The following is a 26,619-nucleotide window of genomic DNA, read 5'->3' on the forward strand; positions in this document are numbered from 1 at the left end:
TCCCTGGCACCGGCGGCTCCTCACCGCTCTCCTGGCTCCCTGCCTGCCCTTCTCCACCGTGTGCCCACCACACGCTCGCCCACATCTCTCCTGCCTCGGCCAAGGGCAGCGAGCACCAGCTGAGGATGGGAGAGAAGGGGATGCGCAACCACGTCCAACCCCAGCAGAAACCCTCTCATGCTCTCCAGGTGACAGAGAAGTCCAGAATGCCCTGTTTCAAGGGAAATGAAATGCCCTTTACCTCTAGTTTCTCCAAGAAGTTTTTTCACTCCTCTGCTCATGGAGTGATGCTCTCGCACTGTGCAAGGAGAAAGCAGCCATCTCCCTCTTCCTCTGTGGGCGTGCACGAGGAGATGCTTTGCTTAACCCAGAACTGCACATTTGAGATAAACGGGTGAAAATATCCAGATTAAAAGGCCCAGCTGCACTGTGTGTTTTCTGATGTCCAGACCCCTGGACACATGCCCCTCCGAGCCCTCCTCGCCGGCTGGGGCTGCACCAGAGTCCCTGCTCATCACTGCCCGGCAGAGGGGCGGGAGGGTTTCCCAGAGATGCACCCGGTGCTTCACATAACCCAGGCTGCTCCCAGCTTCGACCGGTGTCCGCTGCTCTGTCTGGCAGCGTGCTGCCTCCCGTGAGCCCCATCCCGACATTCTATTTTCCCGGCACATTTCTCCCGGCATTATTCATAGCATAAGTCCCTTATTCATCCGGCTCCCCACCCACACCGGCTCATCAGAAGGGCAGGAGACAAGCAGGGCCATCCAGGCTTGGAGGAAACCTGCTTCAAGGCTGAAAAGCCCAGGATGGATCCCTCCAACCTGCCCCAGGGCTCCCCGTCCCGTTCCTTCCCAGAGGGGTCAGTTCCTGCCCTTCTCCCACGCACATCCTGCGGCCAAACCCAGTCAGCCAGAGAGGGGAACCAGGGAGCTCAGAGGAGGAGACCCGAGTCCATCCTGATCTCGGTGTTTACTCCTATTTTCTTCTGGCAAGGTCATTGTCAAGCCCTTTGCCTGCCTCTCTCCAATGAGCCCACCCAGGCCCTGGCAGGTCCAGCACCTGCACTTCACTGCACAGGGCAAACACTTCCCGGTGGTGGCCACAAGCCAGGCCACCTGCTCGGGGGATTTCCCTGCTTCCAAGGGCGGTTTCTGAGCCAGCCCTGGCTCTGCAGCACACTCCTCTCTAGCTTTCACACCCAGGGCTAACAGCATTTTGTTTGCTTTCTGCAGCTGCCCTGTGCCGCCGGGGCTGGGCGAGCAGCGAGCTGGGTCCCTGGCCACCCCCGAGCTGGCCTTGCCCGCGTTCCTGCGCGAAGAAGCCACGGCCTCTTCTGCGAAGGGATTTTCCGAAAGTAGCTCCAGGTGGCAGCTCCAGGAATGATTGTTTGCTGATGCTTCTAGAAAGCCACCAACGGAAAGCAAGTTACAGAGAACTGTGTGCCTGGCCTTGACCCCGGCAACCTGATGGTAAATGTCAGGTGTTCACAACACCTCCAGGGTGAAATCCTCGCACTTTCAGGCTGGTATTCGCTCCTACGAGCCCTGCTGCACGTCCCTGCATCCCCCAGCTAGCAAACCGAGGTGCTGATAACACACAGCCGGAGCCGGCACTGCCAGCCCCGCAGAGCCCGGCGGCTCCTCCGCTCTCTGCTCCCACCTCCAGGCATGAGGGGATCGGGAAGGGAGGAGGGTAACACAGAGGAAAGACCCGCTGTGAGGTTCTGACCCGGGTGATCCACGGGTTGTTAAAGCCACGGCTACTCCTATTCAAAGATTATTCCATTATTTTGAAGATGAAAAGGAAAACTCGGCGGCATTCTCCGCACACTGTCCCGGCACCCGCATCCCCGCAGCAGCTCGGGTACCAGCACGAGCATCGTGGAGCGCTTGCCCTGCTCACGATCTGAGCGTTCAGCAGAATTGTCATTTCTCCTCACACCTGTCTCATTTTCCCCTAAATTGCCAGCCATTTCTCCCCAGCCTCTGAACCGCCTCACCCACAGGACCAGCCCTGCGGTGTCTTTTCCAGAAGGCTCCCTCCTTCCTCATTTTCGGTCCCATTGCTTTTGATTTTCACTCTTTTACCTGAAACGCGAGCTGTGGCTTTGTGGGGGATGAGGTTGTGCTTCATCTCAGGACTCCTAAACTCAGTGGATACTCAGATCTGACTCACGAGCTGAGAACAGTGACAGGACATCACAAAGAGGGAAGAATAAAGCCAATTAGGGGTGAAGCTGGGGACGGGACCTTCTATAGGTCCCGTCCCCCTCTCCCTGTCCCTGTGGCCGACCCTCAGCAGAGGGAGAGCCTCTCCCCGCTTCTGGGCGCCCAGAACCCCAACCTCATTCCCTTATTCCCCATGGCCCCAGGAAAGCGGAGTCCCTGGCACGTGTCCCTGGGTGCCACGAGAGCCAGGAATGCCACCGTGCCGTGCCCGAGGTCCTGCCGCCCACCAGGCATCAAAGGACGGCTCGGTGTCACCGCTGGACCCATCCTCTGGATGACAAATGTGCTGGTGCTCAGGCAAGGCTGCCAGTTCGTGGAAGCCTGTGGGCTTTCGCAGGAAAGATGAGTCAGGGGAAAAAGCAGAAATCTCCTACTTTGGGCATTTAAGATGGCTCTTTGAGGAGCCATTCTGCTGTGGCAAAGGGATCTGAGGTCCCATGCCTCTATGCCCACCGAGCCAGGGACTGCTCTGAAACTTTCTGAGGCTGTCCAGAGCCCTCTCGGTTTCTCTTACTCTTTTTATCTCTGTCTTTTCCACGAATTCCCCAGTGGGAAATTCCTCTTCTCAAGAAAAAAAAAAAAAACAAAAAAACCCACTCTTCATCACATGAGGGCCCCCAGGTTCGCACAGGCCCCAGGAAAGCCCTCAGGCAGCAAGGCTCTGCTGTAAGGTAGCCTGCCCGAAGGCGAAGCAGAGGGCTTGCAGTCTGCTCGGCGGCAATTCAGGTCCTAGCACCTGCGGCCAGCACCACCAGGACATCGCCGTGGGGCCAGAGCTGCCAGAGCCCCGGGGACAGCGTACAGCCTCCTCTGCTGCACCCCGCTTCGGATCTTCCAATGCCACCCAGATGGCTTTGGAGAAGGCACTGGCCCGAGGGGACGCTGCCGGGCGGGTGCTGCGCTCAGAAAAGTCCCTGAGCCGGGTGGTCCTCGGTGCTAACGCTCGGCCCCTGTGCCGTGCTTCTAACATCTCATTTAGTAATGACACAGCCATGGCAGACACATGATTTACTCCTATTTTCCCTTTCTCAGCAGTGTACCGTTTTGTTCAGAAAAGCCCCCAGAGCTCTTCCTTTAAGGCTGCTGGTAGGAAATGCCCGGGCTGGGCTGAGAGATCACCGTCCACCCACTCACCCGCAGCTAAAGAAAAGTGGAAGTCGCTACGCTGCTACTTTCCTCCCACTGCGCTAACGCCTCCGAGACGTCACTGAGCCAGCCCCCGGGGGAAAAACAAGCCTTCGGCAGCCAGCCAGAGCAGAGCTCGGCACCCTGCTCACCCAGCCCGGCGCCCGCGGAGGATGCTGAGCCGGCATGGCCCCCTCCGCCTCAGCCCTGGCACTGTGCGCCGCACTGCTCCTCCTCGCCCGGCGGACGGACGGTGAGTCTCTCTTGCCCACGCTGAGTTGGCTTTCGGCTCCCCTGCTCGCTGCGTCTGAGCCTCGCAGCTCCTGGGGGGTTGCTCTGCTCCCCTCCCCACCCAAAATCCCGTCGCGGGGCTGGGGACCGAGATGGGGGAAGGCGGTGAGAGGAGCTGCTGTGGTTTGGGGTTCGGCTCGGACACCTTTGCTGGCCGGTCAGGGCTCAGGACGGCGGTACCCGCCAGCTCCTGCCTGCTTGGAGCGGGACACAGCTCCCTGATCACCGCTCACCTTCCTTCGCTGTTTGGGAGCCCGAAGGCTGTGTTAGCCCACAGGCATCAGCCTCGCTCGCCTCTCCCGGCGTGGACCACGGTGCCTTGTATCGCGGCCAAATGCCCCGGGGGGTGCCCTGCTGACAGCCCTCCTCCCCTGGCGTGGCTTCGCGTTTGCCGTCAGAGCGCGGCTGCCGAGGAAAGCGGCAGAGAAAGGGTGCCAGATGTTATCTAGCGGTGCCTTGCTGCAGGTGACAATACCGAAAATCAGGCAGGAGGTGTGAAAAAGTCTGTTCCTTCCAGACAGCAGATTATCAAAACAGGAAAGCTGAATCCAAATAGAGCCGCTAGCAAAGAGCAGGGGCCATCAGGGACGCAAACGAAGCAGGTTTTCAATCCTTTCTGGGGCCAGAAAAGCAGGGAGATCCTCCGGTTGGGCTGAGCTGGGCTGTTCCCAGAAGAGAGAGGAAGGGAAAGCGGGGCATGAGCAATCACCGAAACTGGGAAGCGAGACAGGGCTGGGAAAAGCCTTGAGCCAGGGCTAAGCCCGCAGCTTTTCGGGTGGGTGGCTGCTGAATACACGGGGTTGAGCTCCAGGTGAGCCATCGAGGAGGCAAACGCTCCTGTGGGTCCCAGGGGGACGGGACAGGACAGGATGCCACAGAGCCCCGGCTAACGCTGGCCTTGGGTCCCGGGGGCAGGTGAGCGGCTGGCGAGCCCCAGGCACGTGCGCTTTGCTGCGGAGATGGCACATCACCTGCTGCGGTGGGAGCCGGGACACAACCCCCCCGGAGATGTCCTCTACGAAGTGGAGCACAAAGTGTGAGTACAGCCATGGGGGGGCACAGGGAGGGTTGGCCCCTGCCCGAGATCACCGGCAGCGGTGACAATGGGGTCCCTGGCATCAGCCAGCACCGCTTCTCACCCCGGCGCTTCTCCCTGCAGCTACGGCACAAATATGTCCTGGACAGCCATTCCGAGATGCATGAGGATCTCGGGGCACTCCTGCGACCTCACGTACTACACCCTGGATCCTGCCCGGCGCTACTACGCACGGGTCAGGGCCGTGTCCAGAAACCGCACGTCCCCGTGGCAAAGGACCAACTCTTTCTCCCCACAAGAAGGTAGGTCTGGTGTCTGCCTCCACCCCGCGGGCAGGAGGCTTTGAGGATGGCAGAGGTGAGGATGCCACACTGCTGGGGAAGAACTTTGGGACAGATGAGAGCAGGGATGTCTCTTCATACCTTTCCGGAGGGCAGCCGGGCTGCGGGATGGGATGGGATGGGACAAGCCTGGGACAGGCGGCACCGGCTGCGAGGGACAGTCACAGCTCAGTCCACTGCTGCAAACAGGAGAAAACCCTAACGTGCTCATCCAACTGTCGTGTTTCCAGCCAGCCTGCGCCTCTCGGGCCAGAGCCTCTCCGTGACGGGCAACACCATCCACGTGGAGCTGCAGCTGCTCCTCAAGGAGGACAACCTCACCGTGAGATTCGAGGACATTCAGAGGCACGCGAGGCTGTACCGGGTGTACGTCAGGAGGGTGCAGGACAATCGGACGGTGAGATGAGTTGCTGGTCCCGTGCTGTCCCCATCCGTCACACGCAGTGCTGCTCAAATTGAAAAACATATTTTTAAAGTACGGCCTCCTGTAAAACTTAATACGGAGCTTTCTCACAGCCACAACATTGCAGAGAGATTTCTCTGAGTGTTTTATTGCAGTAGGTTCCCCAACTCCTGCGGGGACGTTGAGCCTAGCTGCTGCCAGCTGTATTGCTGAGCTCCCTGGGGACAGTGGGGGAGAGGGGAGGAAAGCACGGGGCTGGGGGCTCTCAGGTACCAGCCCGCACTCTGGTCATTGCAGTACGAAATGGTGGAGCACGTCCCGGAGTTCAACATCAGCAAGCTCTTCTGGAACACGGAGTACTGCATCAGCGTGGAGCCTGACGTGGCCAGCCGACACATCAGCGCCATACGCACCGACGAGCAGTGCATCACCACCGGTGAGAGAGACAGGAAGACCTGGAGGAAGAGCCAGGGAAGGGGGCGGACCTTGTGGGATCCGGATCCTCCTCATCCCTCCTAACCCTGGGGGTCCGCATCAGGGCAACCGCTCCGTGCCCCTGCTGTAGGACCTTCGTGCGGTGAGCACCGAGGGCTCTGCCTTTCCTCCCTCACCCAGGCACATCCTCTCCCGCAGGGAGCGCAGAGCTTGCCCTGAGCATCGTCAGCTCCTCCTTCATCACCGTGTCATTCCTGGGCCTCCTGGGGGCTCTGCTGGTCTTCACCTACATAAAGAAACCCATGAGGCCACCATCCGTCCTGGTAAGACAGCCGGGCACTCAGCACCCTTTGCGTCCGGCATGAGGTTGCAGGCTTGGGTAGCTGTTGGGAGAGGGAGGCAACAAGCAGGGATGAAGCACGGCTCACCCCCTCTTTCCTCTCCTCCCCAGAAGTCCTTCATAAAGCAGAGCTCGCTCTGGGTGGAGCAGGAGTCCTCTTCCTCGGGCAGCCCGGACACAGACTCCGTCCAGCAGCTCTTCCTGTGCCAGAAGGAGCCCCAGCAGGACAGTGGCCACAACGGCAGCGCCGGCACAGCCCAGCTGTCCCCAGAGAATGGCTGGAGGCTCCCAGCATGGCCCGAGGACCGGCTGTGCCTGCTGGGGACGGGGAGCATGGGGAGCGGAGACAGCAGCTGCACCAGCACTGACAGTGGCATTTGCCTGCGCACCTCCTCCTCCTCAGAACTGAGCTGCTCCTCGGGCCCCGAGCCCCAGGGCTACAAGCAGCAGCTGCCCGTCAGCGACGACAGCGGGGTGGGCTTGGAGACCCCCTGCCTTCACCCAACATGCTCCTCCAGCAGCGGGAACGCCAGCCTGACAGAGACCAAGCAGCCCCATGGAGGGGAGCTCGGGGTCCCCCCCGCCACTGGCCAGGACAGCCAGCAAGACCTGGAGTTCCGTGGGTACCTGCAACAATCCAAGGGCACGGTGGAGCCGAGCCAGGACCCAGCCACGGGGACGCTCTTCTCGGGCTGCACGGGATCGCTACAGAGCCCAGGGAACACTAGCATCGTGCTGGATGTAGAGTGCACCGAGCTGGCTGTGGCCAAAGGGTATCTGAAGCAGTCCTCTCCCGAGCATCCCCGCAGCCACGCACAGGACCTTGCTGCGTGGGGCGCCCCTCGGGAGCCCACCGCCTGGGACTTTTCCAGCCAGGCGGGGCCCCAAGCTCCCACTCCGCTGAGCTATGGGGCTCCGGCTGCTCCCTTGGCCTCCAAAGCCGGCCCCGAGCTCCTGAAAGCTCCCTTCGACCTGAGCATCTTCAACACTGACCTCCTGGGGAGGCTGCCCCTCGTCTCCAGCCTCAGCAACAACGAGTGGCTCACGCTGCAGATCAACCCCCTGAGCCTGCTCAACGGGGACAGCAAGGACAGCCGCCTGTGAGCCGTCCCCGGGCTGGGGAGCGGGGCCAGCCCCGCACACTGACCCATCTACCTCTTCTAGCCACTGACCACAGGGAGCAGCTACTCACATAAGCTACCGCCGAGCCCCAAACGCATCAACCTGAGCGGTGCCGCGGCTGATACTTGCCCGAGAAGCACCAGCTTGGCTACCTCTGGGGCTGCTTTGGCCCTGGTACAGCTGTGGCCAGCCCTGCCCCTTCCCTCCAGCCAGTCTCTGGCATAAAGCTAACAAGACACGGGGACGGGCAGCACTGGAGGGGCTTGTCCCCCCTTCCCTGGCCACCAAGCCCAAGGCTACACCCGCAAAGGGCGATCCCGCCTTGTCCGCCCTCCCCAGCAGCCCAGCACGGGGTACGCAGCCCCGGGGCTCAGGACCGGTGCCAGCCCTGCGCTTCTCCTCTCCACTTCCCCCTCCCACGGGCAGACGCGCGCCTCCTCCAGCTGATGTCTGTGCCACCCGTGCCGTCCAAACCTTTCACAACACAGACACCGAAAGCGAAGAGCAGCCTGACGTCAGCCATCCATCCTGCCGCTGGGAGCGTGGACCTCTCACCCTGACTGACCTCACTGGGAGGAAGCGAGGGACTTTCCTGACCCTACAGAGACCCTATTCAGCCCCTACGGCAGAGACCCGGGGCGCTGGCTACCTCCGACGGGGTGCGGGGCAGCACCTGCCATATGGGCGCAGCACGAGCCAGGGCAGCCCTGCCCACACTATGGCCCGACGTTCTGCCACTATTGCATACCGACATTATTTATTCTATTTAATTTGTAAATACAGAAAGGATGCGGTGTTATTTGTTTGGTCCATTCATTTGTACATCCTCGTCTAAGGTCAAGCTGTGCTTTCCGGTTTCAGATGTGGACTTTCCCCCATGGCAAAGAGCAGCTTTGCCTTTGCCTCACACGGGGAAGAGCGTTTCCACATCACAACTAGGAAAAAAGGGAGAAAAAAGCCAGCCATCTGAGAGCTCCACACTCACCTGAGGACCAGGGCAGCCGTCCCAGGCGAGGGCTGTGTCGTGGGAGCACACGCCGGAGGAGCAGGAGGGAAAAGGACCTGGGGAGCTTGCGGTGATTTCACAGGGGTGCACTGGTGCGTGTGTCCCCCCCCTACCCGGGGACAGGAGCATCTCCAGGGCAGAGAGGAATAAGTTAAAACCGGGCAGGGGAACAGTTTCTGTCAGAACGGAAACAAGCAGGAGGTGGGAGCGACTTACCGTGGACTACTCTTGGCTCCTGCCAGGTCACCGGAGAGTCTTTCCAAAAGTCACTTAGTTTCAAAGAAACTTCACGGGGGACAGTTCCATTAAAACTGTTGGTGGAAACTCAGCTCGGGCAGTACGTTTTTTCGGGTGAAAGCATGAATCACCGCAGCCAGGCGAGGGGTTGCTGATGTACTGCTGCGTTTCATTCTGCTGGGTCTGACGTCGCGCTAACTCCTGGCACTGGAGATGCGCTCCTCACGTCACGCGGAGGGACCGGCCGCTGCAGCAGCCCCGCCGATGCCAGCCACGTGCATCCCTTTTCCATTTCCACCATCCCTTCTGCCACTGGGTATTTTGGGGGTTGAGGCTTTTTACTTTCTTTTTTTTTTTTTTTTTTCAGCTTCCTCTGAAAAAACAAGAGTCATCAAAATTAACCGTGACTTTTTTTTTTCCTTTTTTTTTTTTTTCTTTTTTTGTTTCTCTAACACTGCTGACGTCAAGCTCTGTGGCCGGATCCCGCGCAGTGCCGGGTGCCGCCGGCTCCTGCTCGCTGTGAAAGGCTCCAGCCGGCGGCATCCAGGGGCTGAGAGAAACGGTGATTTCTCCCCCTCTCCATGAGCCGCCAGGGCTCTCCGTTCAGTGAAACCCAGATGAGTTTGCCAGAAAGCCACACACCACACGTTTTGGCTTCGATAGCGGAGAGAACGGACCGTCCCCTCCCATTCTCTGGAAATCCCAGATGCTCACATTTTCCTGAATTAAGTCAAAGCCCGATGCACGGAGGCCGTTCGGCTCCGACTCCTCCTGCTCCTCCTGTCCCAGCGAGGGGCTGCCCCCACGCAAACACCTTTCCTCCCCCGGCACCGGCCCGTGCAAACATTTCCAATACATTTCCAACGCGGCACCCACAGAGCCCCCAGCACTGCTCAGACCCCGCGAGGAGCAGCAGGGTGGGCTCGGGGAAGGAGAAGGAAGGGGGCTGCTGGCCGGCCATCAGCTCGGGGTGCAGAATGGGGCTCTCCGCTCCATCCTCCCCGGTTTCCCTACACACAGCTATGCGGTCTCCTGAGTTTCTCTTCCTTTTCCTGCTCAGAAAACAGTCTGCAAATAAATATTCCCAAGCCCCCCCCGCTGCAGCAACTTTAGAGGGCTGCTCGCCTGCTCCAGGCGCCTCCACGGCCGGTTGCTCTGCCGAGGTTGAAGGCGGCCGGCACGAGAAAGCCCACGGGGACTTTCTGAGTTGTTTGCTTGCATTATCAGTGCAGAGGACAAACTTCCACACTGATCCAGATATTTGACGGAGGAGGGAAGTATGAAGCCTGAAGCGGTCTCATTTCCTTACGGCATTTTCCCCTGTTGCACAAAACGGGCCATCCAGTCCCTGTGGCTCATCGCCATCCTTTTTAGCCGGTTCCCTGCACTCCCACTGCCCTGTTCCCCAACAGCCTGGCCCAAGGTCTCCCGGAGCACGCACTCAGCCGGTGTCTCCGGGCCATAGGGATCCGTGGGGAAAGCGGCTTTTCTCTCTGGGATGTGTGCTGAGGAAGCTGGGGATAAGGCAGCTCTCTCCTCCTCCAGCTCGAGCAAGGGGAGGCTGAGCCAGTGCACTGGCACAGGGATGGCAGCCGGCCCTGGGCACCTTCCAGCGCTGCCCGTGGCCAGGGAGGGCCAGCAAGTGAAACGCAGCTGCAGGGAGCGAATGCAGAAGCTCTTTAAAAAAAAAAAAAAGCAGAAATCACATTGTTTCAATTTCAGTGGAAATCCAGCATATTTAGGGGCTGTTTTTTAAAGAAGCAAGAAGAGAGGAGTTCCCCCATGGCTGGTTTCGGTTGCTCTTTCTGCTGCCGCAGGACGGTGGGCGGCAGGAGGGGGGAAGGAGGCAGCGTGGGGAAGCGCGGCCGGGAGCACACGGGCTCCAGCCCCAGGCACCAGCGGCTTTCCCCCCCCCGGCCACACACCCAGCCCCAGGCCGGGGACAGAGAGAACGAAACACAAAAGCAGAGCCACTGGGGGGGAAATAAAACCCGAGCCCAGGGAAAGCCCCTGATGGCCCACAGGCATGGGGAGGACTTTTGCAGGAAAAACCTTGGGACTATCCCAGGGAAAGCTGCGATGAGCAGGGGCTGCGAGGCAGCTCGGAGGCTCCGGAGCACAGCGCTCTTGCTCAGCACCTGCAGCCCTGCTGCGGTGGGCTCTGCTGGGGGACATCCACCACTGGGGACCCGCTCACCCATCACCAGGCAGGGGGGAGCAGGGTGATGTCCTACCTGCAACGCCAGCCCGGCTCCCGCCTCACAGTCCCCGGTCGTGGAAAGGCAGGTAGCCTCTCCCCGCCTCGCTCAGCGAGCCGCTGATGCTGAACGGGGGCACCAGCTCCACCGCCACCGACCCCAGCCCGCTGCGGGGAAGGCAGAGATGTCAGCGAGATGCCTGTCCCCACCTCCAGCCCCTGGGATGGGGACTGTCCCCAGACAGCCGGGGCTCCCCAGGGCACCTCTGTCCTGGGCAGGCAGCGCCTGCAAACACTGGGTTTGGGACTGGCGAGGGTGTGTGACACCTCGGCCCCGTGCAAAGGGAGCCCCCAGCCCACCCCAGGTCCCCACACGGTCTCACTCACCAGGTGTGGTAGAGGTTGAAGATGAAGTTGGGCCCTGGGGAGGCGGTAAGGAGAGGTGTCAGAGCCGTGCAGTGCCAGGAACGTGCCTTTGCTTTGCTGTGACTCTGTGCATCGGCGTGGGGATGGGCAGGACAGCCGGTAGGACAGCCAGCCACACTGGGATATCACCGTGCATGTCCCCTCCTGCATGCCCCCACCTTGCCCCAGAGCCACCCTGCACATGGGTTTCCCCAGCCCCCGGGGACCAGCAAATATTAGGTGTGCTCCCTCCATCCCAGGCCCTGCAGCCCTTTTCTTTTGTGCCCTCTCGCTGCCTGTCCCCCGGCTCTGCCCGTACTCACGGCGCCAGCATTGGCCGCTCTGGTACCACCGGACGAAGGTGTAGCCAAAAAGCACCAGGATCAGCAAGGCCAACCCGACACCCAAGACAATCCCGAGCATGTTGATGGGCTCTTGCCCTGTAAAACAGAGGGAGAAAGGGCTCTGCAGACAAACACCTCTGGGAGGCTGAGGGTCCTGATCATCCCCTGGTGGGGACAGGACTGCTGTGGGGCTGGGACACGTCCCCCCACCCCGTGCTGTCCCTATGGCGTGGAGGGACTCAGCTCTCTGAGGCTGCTGAGTGCTGTGGCTTGGAGAATTTTGCTACCCCCAAAGCCCCATGCTGGAGACCGGTCGTCTCGGTCACCAGTGGTCCCCAAGCGAGCTAGGAGGGTGGGATGGTGACTTGGGAAGGGAGCCCAGAGGGGGAGCGTGGGTGACAGGCTGCCCTCAGCCTAAACAGGAAGGGACCGGCTGTAAACAGGAGCCCACGTTCCCCGTAAGCTGGATCCCCTGATATTCCCGCTCCTGCGGCTGAGGAAACACTCGCTGGCTGTCACCTCCCTGCAGCTCTGGTGCATCTTCCCAGCCATGCCCCGGCAGCACTGGCCGAATGGAGAAGATGCAGAAGAGCAGCAAGGTGCCCCCAGCTGCGGCACCGGAGCTGGCTGCCCCAGTGCTGCCTCCCGCAGCCGCGCAGTGCCATACCCCGGGCCGTCCCCGCTGCCGGCCCTGTGCAGCCGCGCAGACCCATTTCTGGACAGGCAGTTCCCTCTAGAGGACGCATTTGTCAGGGCGAGCAGCCTCCTGCTGCCAGCGCCGGGCCGGGACCGGGTGACAAAGCGGGGTGTGCAGGACCTGTGGGGGGGCTCTGCACCCTCTCCGTCCCTCCCGTCCACACCGTGGGGTCTGGCGAAGCCCAGCCCCGGCCAACACTCCCGGCATTGTCAAGGGGACACCTCGGCGCCCAGGCGCAGCCCAGCCGATGAGCAGCCGTTTCTCCGCAGGTTGCCTGCTGCACGGTGCAAACCCTGTGCCCTGTACGGCCCAGGGCTGCTAATCACACCCCTCTCCAGCTGCTGCGCTGCCAAACCCCTCCACAAACGCCACCCCAGACCCCCTGCACCCCCACATCTCCACGAACCCGCAGGGCACCACCATCAATAAACCATCCAGTCGGTCCCAGTATGACCCATTAGCAAAGCGCAGGTGATGTGGTGGTGGGCACAGCTCTGGGGGCTGCTGTGCCCAGGAGGGGACAGCGGGGTTTGGCCGCTGCCCCGGAGCGTGGCCGGCCACGCAGCGCTCCCCTGCCTGCCCACAGGGCTTGGGGCAAGCGCCCGGCACAGGGACGGGGTGCTGTGCCTTGCAGCATCGGGAGCGAGGAGGCAGCGGAAAAGGATGACCTAACAGCAGCTAAATTTAGACAGATGCCGGTGGAGTGAGAACATTTCCCCTGTGGTCACAGTGTTTACATAGTGAGCAATGTCCCGGGTCATCCTGCAACCCGCAGCACTCGCTCGACCTGACGGGAGCCGGCAAACACCCGGGGAGCCGCAGAGCATCGCGCTGCCAGCTCCCAAGGTGCGCCGCAGACGAGCAGGACCAGCCTGCCCTTCCCTTCTGCAGGGCTCAGGAGGCCAGGAAATGTGGGAAGCCGATGCACCCTGCTCCCGCTGGGCCAGGGGTGAGGCAGGAGCCCCGGGACCCCAGCACAGGACGGCGTGGGTGAGGTCAGGGAGTCTGCCACAGGAGTGACTCATGTGGCAGGAGCTGCAGGACAGGAGGAGCGTGGTGCAATAGCCTCCCTGAATCAGCCGGCTGCCGAAACTGCCCTCTCCCCACACCTACCGCTGGTGGGAGGATGACGGCTTCATGCCCAGCCCCAGCCCCGTGCTGGGCCGTGCGTGGGAGGTGCTCCCTGCCCTGACACCCTCGGGACCCAACGTCCTCGCATCCCGGCGAGATGCCTCCGAGCAGCAACGCTCGAGGCAGAGCCACACCAGCAGCCAAGCCCCAGCTCCACAGACAGCAGAGGGGAAGGAAAGGTTACAAAGCCACTACCTGCGCTATAAAACACACCCACCTCTGCCCCATAAGAGGACAAAAATGCCACCTACTCACCCGCCCGGGTGTCCATCTCCTGGCACCCAGTGTCGTGCCACAGGAGCTGCTCAGTGCTGGCCCAGGCTGGGAGTTGCTGCAGCAGAGCCCGGTGCGTGCTGGAGCCTGGCACTTCCTGCCCGTCCCCTCCTCTCCCGGTGACACAGACACCTCACCGCAGCGAGCCCGGGCACTGTTCCGCACCCGCCAGTTCTACTGGTTCCCAGGGGAGAAAGCAGAGGAGACATCACTCCTCGTGCGATGGAGGCACATCGCCCGTGCCCCGGCCCGGGACGGCTGCTCCCAGCCCATTCTTCCCACCCGCACGGGGTACGTGCGATGCCTGCCCGTGTGGGCAGTTCTGTCCTCCCGCTGCCGGCAGGGACAGGCAGCCCGGCAGAGGCTGAACTGGGAGCCCGAGGGGCAGGGAAGCCCAAGCAACATGGGTGTCCAGCTCTGGCAAGGTGCCCCAGTGGCTGTGCCCTCTGACTGCCACCTCCTGGCAAAGAGCAGCAGCCGGGAGCCGGGGACAAGGTCCCACACAGAGCCCAGGCTTGGGCATTTGGGGATGCCCACAGAGGTTATGGCCCCGTGCAGGGCATGGGCACCCAGGGCAGGACCTCAGGGTGAGAGGGCATCCTCCACCCACTGTCCCCAGTCACAGACACCTCCCAGTCCAATGCACTTACGGCTGTATTCGGTCGTCTTCTCAAAGCTCACAGGGTGAGGTGGCCATCGCTGCCTGCTTGCAGAAGGAGGAGGAAGGCATCTCCCCTGGCTGCAGGTAAAAGGTAGCAAACAGGGATAACCGTTACCAGCTTGGAAACCGGGCAGCCAGGGGCAAAATCCCTCCCCCTCTGGAAACCTCCTCTTTGTGCATCCTTTGCCAGCCTCCGATGATACTGTGCCCCAATGCAAGTGGCCAGGGCAGAAGTCAAGCCCTCCCCAGGAGAGAGCATCTCAGCACCAAGACCCAGGGGTGATGCCTGGGACACATGGGGACACTGGCGGGGGGGAGGGCAGGATGGAGAGCTGGCGGGACGCAGAGGGAACGATGCACACTGCAGACCCTGTGGGGCCGGGACTGCCCCTTGTCAGGCAGAGAGGACAGGGACATGGCGCGTGCCCATGTGGGCTGGGGAGGCTGACAGCAGCACAGAGTCCCAGGCCATCTCTCCCTGGCCCCTGCCTGACCCTAGATGGAGCCAGGGTGCCCGGAAGCCTGCGTCACCCCAGGGTTCCACGCACAAGAGGCCAGGGAAGGGTGATGTGCTGGAAACGCAGCCGCACTCCAGGAAGCAAAGCCCCAGCGGCGCGCGGAGCCGTGACATAACATCTGCAAACCTCAGCTGCTTCCTCAAAGCCTTCGCTTCACCTCCGAGGAGGAAGAGCCGCCCCTCGCCGTGCCACCTCCCACCCCATGGATGCTGCCGGGCTGCTCTCCCACAGCAGTGGGGTCAGGCCTGGCCATGGGGTGTGTGGGGCCGGCACTGGGATACTCTGGGAGGAGAGCTCGCACCTCGAGGGGGTCTCTGCGGCACGGCACCGGGCTCCAGCTGCGCAGGTGGAGCTGGATGCACAGGACTGAGCTCGTGCCCAGACTGGAGAGAAGACCTCGCTCCACCGTGCTGCATCTCGTGCCGCGCCAGGTGCCCACCCAGCCATTTACCTGTGCTGCCCCAGCCATGACCCACCTGGCAAGCTCTCTGCCCAGCTCCCCGCTGCTGCGCGCAGCCCCTTAAACCGGTTTGCGAGCTGAAAGCTCCCGCAGTAGTGCTGGGCACCCTCCTGCACAACACGCGTGGCTGGACCTGCCCTCCCTCCATCCCATGGTCCCATCGCATGGACCATGCGGGCAGGAGCCGAGGCTGCAGCCTGTTGAGGTCCCCTCATCTCCCAAGGAGGCTGGATCCTCACCAGTGAGTGTGGGGAGGGTGTCCCTTACCTGCAGAGCCACACGCAGATGCCAGGATCCTGGAGGAGCTGCAGGAGGGATGAGCTGGCACAGCGATGGCACGGCTCCCCGGCCGAGGAACTGCTGGCCTGGGATGCTCTGCGGTCTCCCCACTGGCACGGTGCACACACCTCTCCCCGACCGTTGGCAAAGCCTGATTATAAGAGGAGGAGAGGGTAATTAGCCGCTCAGCAAATCCTGCACACCCACCACTTCCAGCAGGAGTCTGCAGAAGGCCAGGCAGCTCACAGCCTGCCTGACCCCAGCCCGCTCCCTGCACCGGCCGTTGCCCAGCTGGAGCAAGCGGCTCCTGCACCCCTAAACCTGAATGCCCATCCTGCCCGGCAGTGCTGCCAACAGCGGGCTAAAGCACGCGGCTCTTCTCCCAGAGCAGTTATTCCTGGACATGTAGCCCAGCTTTGCATCAGAGACACCAGAGCTCCAGGAGCAGCCTCAGCACCTGCCTACGGGCACAGCACTTTCCCGAAACAGGGCTCAGGGGGCTGTAAGAGCCCCGCTCCCCACCACCCCTGCCAGCTCCATCTTGTGAATTATCAATTAGCTCAATCAACACAGAGCAGCCACTCTGCAAAGGGATGGGGGGGGGGGTGCAGGAGAAGGGCATGGCCACCCCTGAGCTCACACCGTGGTGCCCCACATGCAGATCCAGCCTCAGCACAGAGCCCAGCGCATCCACACGGATAGCAGGACTCTGTGAATCTCCATAAGCGGCCCAGGAGCATCCCAGTGGGGTAGGAACGGGCAGCCAGCATTGCCGCAGTGCTGCTGTACCACAGCGGGGACAAAAGCCCAGGACATCAGCTACTCCCGCACAGCCGGACACCTGCACGGCAACCCCAGAGGGAAGCTGCCACGGGAACCCACTCGCTTTCCTTTTAACTTCACTCCAGCACTACCAGCCACGACCTGGGGCCACGCAGAGACACACAGACCGAGTGACCTGAGAGACGGGAGCATATCGGATGGCCCCGTAACCTCATGTGCAAACTCTCCAGCTTTCCTCCTCCACCTACTAAAACCTCTGTTTAAACACAACCCAGAGCAACGCGGAAGAGACGGACAAAGAGCGGGACGGCTGAGGTTCCTCTTATCATCAGGAGAGGAGCAGAAAAAATCCTGCTCTGTCAGTCAGTTCGCTCCTGATAAGGTATTTTGCGACAGCAGCCCCGCAGGTGAGTCACCCTCTGGTGGCAAGATGCTCAGGAGATTATTGCGGGTGATGGTGCTGCTGATAGACTGGTGTTATATTACAATACAAATCATAAATCCTGTTTCACAACTCCCGTCGTGGGTTTTAAGGAGTGCTTGGGCGGTCCTGCCCCAGTGTTAACACAGCGCGGGCAGAGCAGCGCAGGCAGAGGGGCAGCGGGAGCATCGCCGGCCTGGGCTCCGTGGGCATCGGGGCACCCACAGCCTCCCCGCGTCCCAAACCGGAGGATATTTGCCGGCTTTCTGCAGGCAGAAGACCACGCCAGAGCCGGATGGACATGGTGAGTTACCGACCGCTTCACCCGCCGCTCGGTCCCCTCCTGTCACGCCAGCCCCTCGCCCCGGGAGCCGGCACCCCACACACCCCGCGGCTGGCCGAACTCACAGCCCAGCTCTGCCGGGGCGGCAGATGAGCTCAAAAGAGCTTCTGCTGCCTGGCCCCAGCCCCCCGCAGCACCCAGGCAGGGAATGATTTCACCCGTCTCTCTCAACACCCCGCTGCGGCTGCCGGAGACGGTGCTTGGCTATCCTCTCGCTCCCACATCTCTCTCTGGCTTGCCTTGGTCCTCTCCTAGACCGGGGAGCAGACAAGTAAGGCAGTCTGTCCCGCAAGTCTGCTCACCAAGGGGAACGTCCCCTTCTGGAGCATCTCAACACCTTCCAAGAAGGGGCTGGTTCGTAGGCAATGCCTGGGCAAGAGCCTGGCACCCACTGTGGGACTGCTGGTCCCCCTGCTCGGCACAAGGGACTCGCTCGGCTCAGCTTCCCGCAGCGCCTTCTGCAAGCAAAGCCACGGCCACCAAACCCCAGCCTGGCATGCAGTCCCTCCCTAGGAGGAAAAGGCTTCCTTAACAGCAGGCAGGCACACACAGCCCGGCTCCCTGGGTACCGTAAAAACCTCCACCAGCGATACACCGGGACAACATCCCCTTCGGGGTGGGGAACTCGCCCCCCTGCACGGGGACAACACGCACCCGTGGGTTAAATCCCCCACAGCCGAGGAGTTAGCCCGGGATCCGAGCACCCGGCACCCTCTGAAGCTGGGGTTTGCATGGGAACATCCCACCTTCCAGCATTCAGAGGCAGCTGGCACAGCTACTTGTGGCATCACAGCACCTTCAGTCACTCGCCGCAGAGGGCAAACGGGCACCCCTGGCTGCCCCAGCCTGCTCGGATGGCAGGGGAGCAGAAGTTCATCAGGAGTCCCTGGCTCCCGGGCTGGCATTTGCACAAGCTGGAGCGCGGACCGGCCACAGCGGCATTAACCGGCTTCCAGAGAACACAGCAAGGGAGCTCAATTAGTTACGGTAGCCTTGAGTTCTCCAGGAAATCACGTGCCTCCACTCCACGCAGGAGCTGGCTCTTGCCTTGCTTTGAATTTAACCAGTGCAGCCCTTGTAGCGCGGTTTGGAGAGCAGGCAGGCGTGGACTGCTGAAAATAAAAAGAAAAAAACAAAAAAAGAAAAGAAGAAATCATCAACGGGCCGTAGCTTCTCTAGGTGGGAAGGTGGCCAGCACCACACATCATCCCTCCACCCGTGTTGGCACTGCCGCAGAGCCCGGAGGAGCCGTGGGGCCGGGGCCCTGGGACCGTTCCCGCAGGGAAACCGTTAGGATCCCATTATCCGGGTCATGCCCGGCCCAGGCCCACGGTGACACAAGAGGTCAGCATGAAGAAGGACCGGCCCCACGTGCCCTCGGCTGGAGGACGGAGGTGGCGTTCAGGAGCATTACAAAACTCCCAGGGCTCCTGCAGGCGCCAGAGAGAAGCTCTCGGGAAGGGCAGCCCGGATGGGAGGTCCAGGAGAGACGCTCCCCTTCCCACCCTGCCCTGCTGCTCCCTGCAGCTCCCCGAGTCCCTGCCACCAGGAGGGATGATCTGGAGCTGGGACCCCCTTGATACCTCAGCAGCGTCCTCACAGGAGCCAAAAAGACCGAAGGGGCTGTGCCGAGCCCATCCTGGGGCCGGGTGGTGGCCACAACTTGCCCGCGCTCGGCATCGGTGCCAGACAAGCCCTGTTGTTTGGAGAAAGGCCCTGGCATTTCCTGAAGAGAGGCAGACGGCTGCATGCTGGGGCACAGCCACATGCCCGCAGCCCCACCAGCACCGGGCAGGATCCTACCATCCCCTGCACAAGCCACGTCTTGTTCCTGGGCTGGGGAATAGCCAAAACCGGTGGCCCAAGACACACAGCAGGGCCCTGATGGGGAGGCAACGTTTCCCGGCTGGGCGAGGGGCGGCGAGGCTGAGCGAGCAGCACGTGAAACCCAAGCTATCTTTGTGTGTTAACCCACAAATAATCGCTCGGCGCCTGCCAGAAAAACCCTGCTGGTGCGTGGCTAAACATGCCCAAACACAGCGGCCCGGAGAGGGAGGGCTCCAGCACTCCCTCCTGCCAGCCTTGGGCTGGAGCACGGCCCCTTCGCAGCCTTATCGCATCCCGCATCTCCCCGCACCGCTCTTCTTCACAGCCCCGACCTCTGCTCCCGTTTGAGACGGCGAATACAGGCATCTCCAGACGCCCGGAGGAAAAGCGCGCTGCTCCCGAAGCTCAGCAGCCAAAGGAGGAAAGGCTTCTAAGCCCCAAACTCTCATGAATCTGCGGGTTTATTGCAGCGGTTTTAATCTTCCTTCCGTCTGTTGAGGCTCTGCAAAAAAAGCTGGTCTTACCTGTCGTGGTAGAGTCCAGAAGCAACAACGAAGGAAAAGAGCTCGCTCGGGGCCGGATGGGGATTCCAGGGAGAAGCAAGCGCGCTGCTTCCCGCCGCCTCAGCAGGGCAGGAGCTGGCTTTCAAACCCCAAACCGCCAGGAAGCAGCTCCGCACGCTTCAGGCACAAGCAGGGCTGCAAGACAGGGCGAGCGAAACGCCCGGCGTCCACCTGAAACCCCCCCAAAGGGGCTCCGACCTCTGCCCAGCACCAGCCAGCCCACCGGCGACGGGGACAGGGGCCGGCTGGTGCAGCTCACCGGACCTTCCCTACCGCGGCCGGGCATCTCTCATATGAGAAGCTATTACGGGAAAATAATTTTGAGGAGACGAAGCGGGAGCAATGTCTCATCCATCCCTCGCTCCGGCGCCGGCTGCGGCCGGGGCTGTGTTTACCCTGTGTCCTAGCAGCGGCACAGCCCTCCCCGCCGCGAGAGCGCTCCTTCCCATGGGCCGGGCTGCTTTCTCCAGGGGCTGCAGCAGTCTGGCGGGGAGCACTCAGGCTGTGCCGCTCGGTTTGTGACCCCGTGCCGGGCCAGCCGAAGAACACAAACCCCCTTGTCGTGACACGTCCGGGTGGCAGAGCCCTTGCAGGCACGTGGATTTTGACTCGGGGTTTCTCGGCGCATCAGAACGTGCCTCTTTCATAACGCCTATGACTTCTTAAGCCTCTGGTGCACCAACGGCAGTAACCCCGTCACACTGAGAGCCAGTTACTGGAATCGCACAGCTGGTGTCCACGGGAACAAGAGAGCCGGTGATCCCGGGCTGCAGCAGAGACAAGTGTTGTCACACCAGGACATGCCATCCCCCCCCGCTGCCGCCTCCATCCCCAGCAGCTCTAGAGCAACCCCAGCTGTCGGTTGGGGCAGTTTCCCTGCTAATCCTCCTGGGGGGACCCGGGCAAGCCAAAGAGAGGGCAGCCCCCCTGCCTGCCCAGGCTCAGCTCATCCTCCCCTTTCTCCGGGCTGCCCTCCCCGGGGTGGCTGTGCGCTTGGCGTGGGAATTGCCACGGGGCCAGCTAGCCCTGCTGCTACAGACCCTTCCCACCCCTCCCCAGCTGCTTTTTGGCTGAGGTTTCAGCTCGGTAACCGGTTCTCCCCTCTGGTTTGCAGGATTTAGCCTCCGAGCGGCTGAATGGCAGAGGTAACGCCCACGGGAGCGGGGGGCGCGGGTGCCGCCGGGCTGGGCCTGGCGACACAGGGCCCCCCCGCTCCTCTGTCTTGCAGGTCCCAGCCCGCGACGCAAAGGCTCCACGGCGCTGGAGTCCTTCAAGCGGATCGGCATCCCCATCCTGGCAGCGGTGCTCAGCCTCGCCTGCCTGGTTGCGGTGGGGTTCCTGGGTAGGGCTCCTGCTCTCCTCTCCCCTCTCCTCCTGCCACCGCTCGGCAAACACAGCTCTGGACCCAGGGCTCAGCCGGGACCAGCTCTGCCACCGTCCTGCTGAGCCCCCGAGCCTGCCCGGCGGCACCAGCTCAGCGCTGAGCTCCCCCTTCTCCCTCCAGTCAAGGTCTACCTGGACTACCACTACTTCTTCTGCACGCAGCCCCTGAAGCTGGTGTCCCTGCAGCAAGTGTGCGATGGGCACGTGGACTGTCTGCAGGGCGAGGACGAAGCCAGCTGTCCCCAGTGGGTCCCTGAGGGGCCACCGACTGGTGGTGAGTCCGGGACAGCCTGCTTGAGCCGCGGGGGGGGGGGGGGGGGCAGCTGGGCTGCTGCAGCAAGCCTCCTCCGCCCGCTCAAGTCGCCTGTGGCAAAGCTGACTTTGTGTGTGTCCCCAGCCCGTGTTTCCAAAGACAGATCCATCCTGCAGGTGCTTAACAGAAACACCGGAGCCTGGTCCTGTGTCTGCCACGACCACTTCAACCCGGCGCTGGCGAGAGCAGCCTGCGAGCAAATGGGCTACAGGAGGTACGTGGCGGCTCCCTCCACGCCTCCCTCGCCTGCTTTGCCTCTCCCCCTCCCGTAAAAGCTCTTTCTGAGCGGGGCTCTGTTTACCTACGAAGCGCTCGGAGCTCTGCGCTAATGGTTTCAGTCCATTCCGCCCACGCGGAGCCACTCCAGGAGCTGGTTGGCCTCTGTGCTGGAAGCCCCGGCAGCTTCCCACGTCAGCACAGACCTCTGCCCAGCATCTCCTGCTCCGGCCTCGGCCCACGGGCACCCTGCCCTGCTCCCACCCCTCACCTCACCCCCTTTACTCGCTGTCCCCCCCGCCGTCAGGGCTGCCCCACAGCTCCCAACAGCGGGCACGCACTCACCCCGCCACAGCAGCCCCTCCTGGGGCAGGAGCAGAGCTCAGCCCAGGTCCTCTCTGCCGATGGAGCTCTCCCAGAGTGGGATACGTGGCTCCACGCTCCCCTTTTAAAGCCCCCGGGGAGCAGCAGCTGGCCGGAGGGGTGGATGCAGCACAGCTGTGGCCAGGGCCGGGTCCTTGCAGCTGGGATGATGCTCCATAACCCCTACCTGTGTCCACCTCCTGCTGCTGCCCTGAGCTCCCTGCAAGTTTGTAGTGCTGCATTCAACTAAATCTTAAAGTTTAAAGCCGGGATGTAGGGAAACGGCTTGCTAGCCCTGCGTGTTCGGTATCAGCCCTGGGTTAGGGGGGAAAGTTTGAGTTAAGTTAGGGGGAAGGTGGGTCCCTGTCCCAAGGAATTCCCTTTTTCTACAGAGTCTCTCTCTCGCTCACAGGCACAGGGTTCACGTTCTCTTCCTAAGCTCCTGCTTCCTCCCTATCCGACCAGCTCTTGGCCACGGGCAAACATCTAGGACCGATTTGTAAAGTGCCAATGCCTAAAGTTTTAGAACTGGGTTATACCACCTTTGGCTCAATCTGAGCCAAAACCATCAAGATTCCAGTCTCCTGGAGGTTTCAGACACCAGTGCCTGTCTTCTCCCAGTATCTGTGCCCTGCTGGTAGCATCCCTGGGGCTGTGGTCCCCAGGCTGCGCTTCCTGAGCTGTGCCCCCCCCCATGTCTTTCAGCACCCCCACTTTCCAGCCAGTGAGGGTGGGTGCAGGGCAGCCCCTGCCTCCCCGCGAGGTTGTGCTGGCCAACGGCAGCCTCCAGATGCCCGAGCCGGGCAGGTGAGTGGTCCAGCGGTGGCCGCCGTGCCCCTCACCTTGCACGGGAGCCTGATGTGCCTGGCCACTGAGCCAGAGCCTCTCCCCGGGCTGAATGCAGCCCTTTTCCTCCTTCTTCCAGGAAATGCCTCTCCGGACTGCTTGTTTCGCTCTTTTGTTCCAGTAAGTATCGTGACGCTGGTCACACCTTGTGGGCACGCAGAGCCTCGTGCCACCCCAGGTCCTCGCTCCTGGCATGGCCCCGGGTGCCACGCTATGGCCACAGGAGCTCAGCTCTGGCCCTGGCCCTCCTTGTTCCCGCACTCTTTGCATGAGAAAAATTGAATTTAATTACGGTTAACCTTCCTGTTAAGCCCATATAAACCTCCCAGAAATGAAACACCTGAGAGAGGTTTAACCAGCTGCCTGAATGGGTTTACTTTTGCTGATGAATTACCCTGATTAAACTAATCCTCCTGGTGGGCTGGAGAAGGCGAGGACCGGCTGAGCCCATTTCGGCGAGCCCGGGGAGGATGTGCAAACAGAGAACAAAAGGGGGTGTGCCGGGTGGCCCCCCCAAGGGGTGACGTGGGCAGTGTCACCGGGGGTGAAGCACCCGGGCCACGCTCCCCTCCCTGGGAGGCGCGGGAGCCTCCGTCCCCGCTCAGCCCCGAGGATGGAGGAGGGCAGAGCGGGTGCTCTTTCTCTCCCCGCCGCCGCAGCTAACGTCTTGCTTTGCCGCCGCTCCGCCGCCGGGCAGAGGAATGCGGGGAGAGCATCAGGACCCCGCGGGTGCTGGGCGGGAGCCCGGCCGCCATCGAGTCTTGGCCCTGGCAGGTCAGCTTGCAGTACAGGAGGGAGCACATCTGCGGGGGGAGCATCATCGACCCCCGATGGGTCCTGACGGCGGCGCACTGCTTCAAGTGAGTGGGTGACATCCCCGCTGCAACGTACCTGTCGGCCAGCACCGCCGTGCCCGGCTCGGCTCCTCGAGTCCCTCTGGGTTTAAGCCACCTGTTGCTTAAGTGTCCCATAATTAACACGCCTGGCCGGGGCTTTGTGCCCCTCCGTCCCGCGCAGCTGGGTGACGCTCAGCCGGGCAGGGTGCAGGCAGGGCTCTGCTGTGCGTCCCTGGGGAAAGCGGGGAGCAGTAACAGACACCTCCGTGCACAGGAACAACCCCGTCATTAAGAGCTGGCGCGTGAAGGCCGGCTCCGATCTCCTCTCGGGCGCTGCCACCCTCGCTGTGGAGAAGGTCTTCCTCGCCGAGGTGACGCCCGCGTCTCCCAAGGACAACGACATCGCCCTGGTGAAGCTGCGGTCCCCCGTGCGTGTCTCAGGTGAGAGGTGGCGCACACCTCCTCAGAGCAAGAGCTGGCAAAGGCAAAGCTTGCCGGGCACCGAGCAGGGGTGCGGAGGGGACCACGTGTGATCGAGAGCACGGAGGGTGCCCATCCACGGTCACCTTCCCCACCAGCCTCCCCAGACACCTCCTGCACCTCACCTTTCCCTTCCAGACAACCGCAAGCCCATCTGCCTGCCCTACTTCGATGAGGAGCTGGAGCCAGGCACATCCCTCTGGGTGATCGGCTGGGGCTACACGCAGGAGCACGGTGAGCGGGACAGCGTGGGGGCGAGCAGAGGGTCCCCCCCCAGCATCGCTCACAGGAGGAGATGGGGCCGGTGGGCTCCCTGCTGGCACAGGGCTACTTGGGGGACCCCTCTGAGCAGCCGCGTTTCGCGCAGGCAAACTGTCAGAGACCCTGCAGCAAGCGGAGGTGCAACTCATAGACAACGAGAGCTGCAACCTGGCCGGCTACCACGGGGAGGTCACCGAGAAGATGCTGTGTGCCGGCCTGCCCCAAGGCGGGGTGGACACTTGCCAGGTGTGGGGGGGTCCGCACCCATTGATGAAATAGCCCCTCTTCAGGGGAGAGCTGGCCTCCTGGAAGATGCTGGGAGGGCTGGTGTAAGGACAGGCTGAGAGAGTTGGGGGGGTTCAGCCTGGAGAAGAGAAGGCTCCGGGGAGACCTCAGAGCCCCTTCCAGTCCCTCAAGGGGCTCCAGGAAAGCTGGGGAGGGACTCTGGATGAGGGAGGGGAGACCTAGGACGAGGGGGAAGGGTTTGACACTAAAAGAGGGGAGATGGAGATGAGATCTGGAGAACTTCTTTGCTGTGAGGGTGGCGAGAGCCTGGCCCAGGTTGCCCCGAGAAGCTGTGGCTGCCCCATCCCCGGAGGGGTTCAAGGCCAGGTTGGAGGGGGCTTGGAGCAACCTGCTCTGGTGGGAGGTGTCCCTGCCCAGGGCAGGGAGGTGGAACAAGATGATCTTTAAGGTTCCTTCCAACCCAAACCATTCCATGATTCTACGATGAATGGCCGCAAGCCGGGGGACAGGCAGGGGGCTCCTCAGCCCCCACTCAGATGGCTTGTCCCCGCAGGGGGACAGCGGCGGGCCCCTACAGTTCGCAGGCAGGCACTGGCAGGTGGTGGGCATCGTCAGCTGGGGCCAGGGCTGCGGGACCCCCAGCACGCCCGGCGTCTACACCAGCGTCCGTGCTTACCTCAACTGGATCTACGCCGTCCGGAGGGTCAGTGTCGACAGCGCTGCTCTATCTCCCAGGTTTCGGGGGGCGGTGGGGAAGGGGAAGGCTCAGGGCCCCCCTCGGTGGCTCCGTGTGAGAGCTGAGCCAGCTCCTTAAGGACACAACTCTGCCTCCTGGTTCCAGCCGCCCTTCAAAGCTTGCCACCGCTTCTCTCCCTCTCTCTCCTTCCAGTCGGAGCTCTGAGACCTGCCGGGACGCTTCCCTCCCCTCTCCCCAAGCCTCCCTCTCCGTCCCTCCGCGCCCGGCTGTCTCGGCTCCCGCAGCAGCTGGGAAATGGATCTCAAGCCACGGAAGGTGAGCGGTGCCTCCCCAGCCCTCGCTGGCAGGCTGTGATTTAGCGCGCCAGAGGCCAGCCGAGGAGGCAAAGGGCGGCTCGGAGCGACGGCCACCGATACCCTGAAGGAATCTGACCGGCTCAAGCTCCCTTCCGGAGAGAGATTAATTTATTGCCCCTGTGCCGACCCTGCTGCGGCAGGAAGACTCCTGTGGGGCCAACCTGATGTTCGCCAACTACTGTTATACAGAGAGAAATTATGTTTGTGCTGTAGAGTATCCCCATTAAAAGAAAGTATTTGTTTTTTCACACGGCCTCTGAAGGCTTTGTCCCCCTCGGGTGCAGGGGTATTTTAGGCAATACCCTGCGCTATACGCCTAGGCTGCTTTCCCAGTGCAAGGCGGGGTTTATGTTCACAGGTTCTGTGAACAAGCCGTTCCTGTGCCCAAGGAAGAAAGTGCCACGTGGACCCCAAGCACCCTGAGAACAGTGTCCCTGCAAAGGCAGCACTACAGCCCCATCCTGTGGCCCAGAGCCCCTGGGCTTGAGTGGGAAACGACACCCGTGGGCGCTGGGAAGCAGCCCTCACCCCGGGTACCCGGGAGGGATCGGCAGGATGCAGGCAGAGCGGCAGCACTCGTCCACCCGAGACAAGCAGCTGCAGAGAACGGACACAGCCCGCGCTCAACACACAAGGGAAACGAGACGCTGCTGCTCTTTGCCTCGGCGCAGGGCTCGCGATGCAGCATGCGCACCCAGGGGGGGTTCACGACGAGCCTGAACAGACACCCCCCAGCAACCCAAGCCGCAGCGAGTTTCTCTAGTAAACATAAACTTTATTTCATCCAAGGCAAAGCTAACTAGACCTCTACAGTGCAAGAAAAATGTGCTGTTAAGTCATCATCACACAGCATGTCGTCCACATCCTGTGTTTATTCGCAGGTAATCTCCTACGTGTATTTATATATGCTTATACACATACGTGTCTGTCGCAGCACGCGCCTCCGGCAGGGCCTTCTCCCCCAACGTGCCCCAGCAAGCCTCTGCAGAGCCCCCAAAGCCTTTGTGGCAGCAGGGACCCCGCAGGAGCCAGCCCGCTCCCCCCGAGCCCCCTGCGCCGCGAACAGCACCCGCACACGTATGTGTATAGAGTTACACTGCAAAAACTGGTTATGTTGACTTTTTCCATCAAGCCAGAGGAGTAATCCATGCATAGT

The 26,619-nt window shown here is 61.9% G+C and overlaps 3 protein-coding genes across 3 annotated transcripts; 2 read left to right on the plus strand and 1 right to left on the minus strand.

Annotated features, from left to right (window-relative positions):
- The first annotated feature begins 3,539 nt into the window (after positions 1-3,539).
- IL10RA (interleukin 10 receptor subunit alpha) lies at positions 3,540-7,303 on the plus strand. Its single transcript, XM_074162507.1, has 7 exons — positions 3,540-3,606; positions 4,560-4,680; positions 4,804-4,982; positions 5,252-5,418; positions 5,722-5,872; positions 6,058-6,182; positions 6,311-7,303. The coding sequence occupies exons 1-7, from the start codon at positions 3,540-3,542 to the stop codon at positions 7,301-7,303; spliced, it is 1,803 nt and encodes a 600-aa protein (XP_074018608.1).
- A 3,495-nt stretch (positions 7,304-10,798) lies between these two features.
- On the minus strand, positions 10,799-13,788 carry SMIM35 (small integral membrane protein 35). Its single transcript, XM_074162418.1, has 4 exons — positions 13,594-13,788; positions 11,490-11,606; positions 11,149-11,182; positions 10,799-10,929 (listed from the first exon to the last, which is right to left on the minus strand). The coding sequence occupies exons 1-4, from the start codon at positions 13,607-13,609 to the stop codon at positions 10,824-10,826; spliced, it is 273 nt and encodes a 90-aa protein (XP_074018519.1). The 5' UTR covers positions 13,610-13,788; the 3' UTR covers positions 10,799-10,823.
- Positions 13,789-17,028: 3,240 nt separating this feature from the next.
- TMPRSS4 (transmembrane serine protease 4) lies at positions 17,029-25,466 on the plus strand. The gene is made up of 13 exons (XM_074162419.1): positions 17,029-17,037; positions 20,581-20,611; positions 20,695-20,808; positions 20,971-21,123; positions 21,247-21,376; positions 22,447-22,548; positions 22,667-22,707; positions 23,285-23,447; positions 23,698-23,864; positions 24,042-24,137; positions 24,271-24,410; positions 24,964-25,117; positions 25,252-25,466. Exons 1-13 carry the CDS (start codon positions 17,029-17,031, stop codon positions 25,464-25,466), a joined length of 1,515 nt encoding a protein of 504 aa, XP_074018520.1.
- Positions 25,467-26,619: the final 1,153 nt, after the last annotated feature.

This window comes from Numenius arquata, chromosome 22 (assembly GCF_964106895.1).
Source record: "Numenius arquata chromosome 22, bNumArq3.hap1.1, whole genome shotgun sequence".
In the NCBI taxonomy this organism is placed as follows: Eukaryota; Metazoa; Chordata; class Aves; order Charadriiformes; family Scolopacidae; genus Numenius; species Numenius arquata.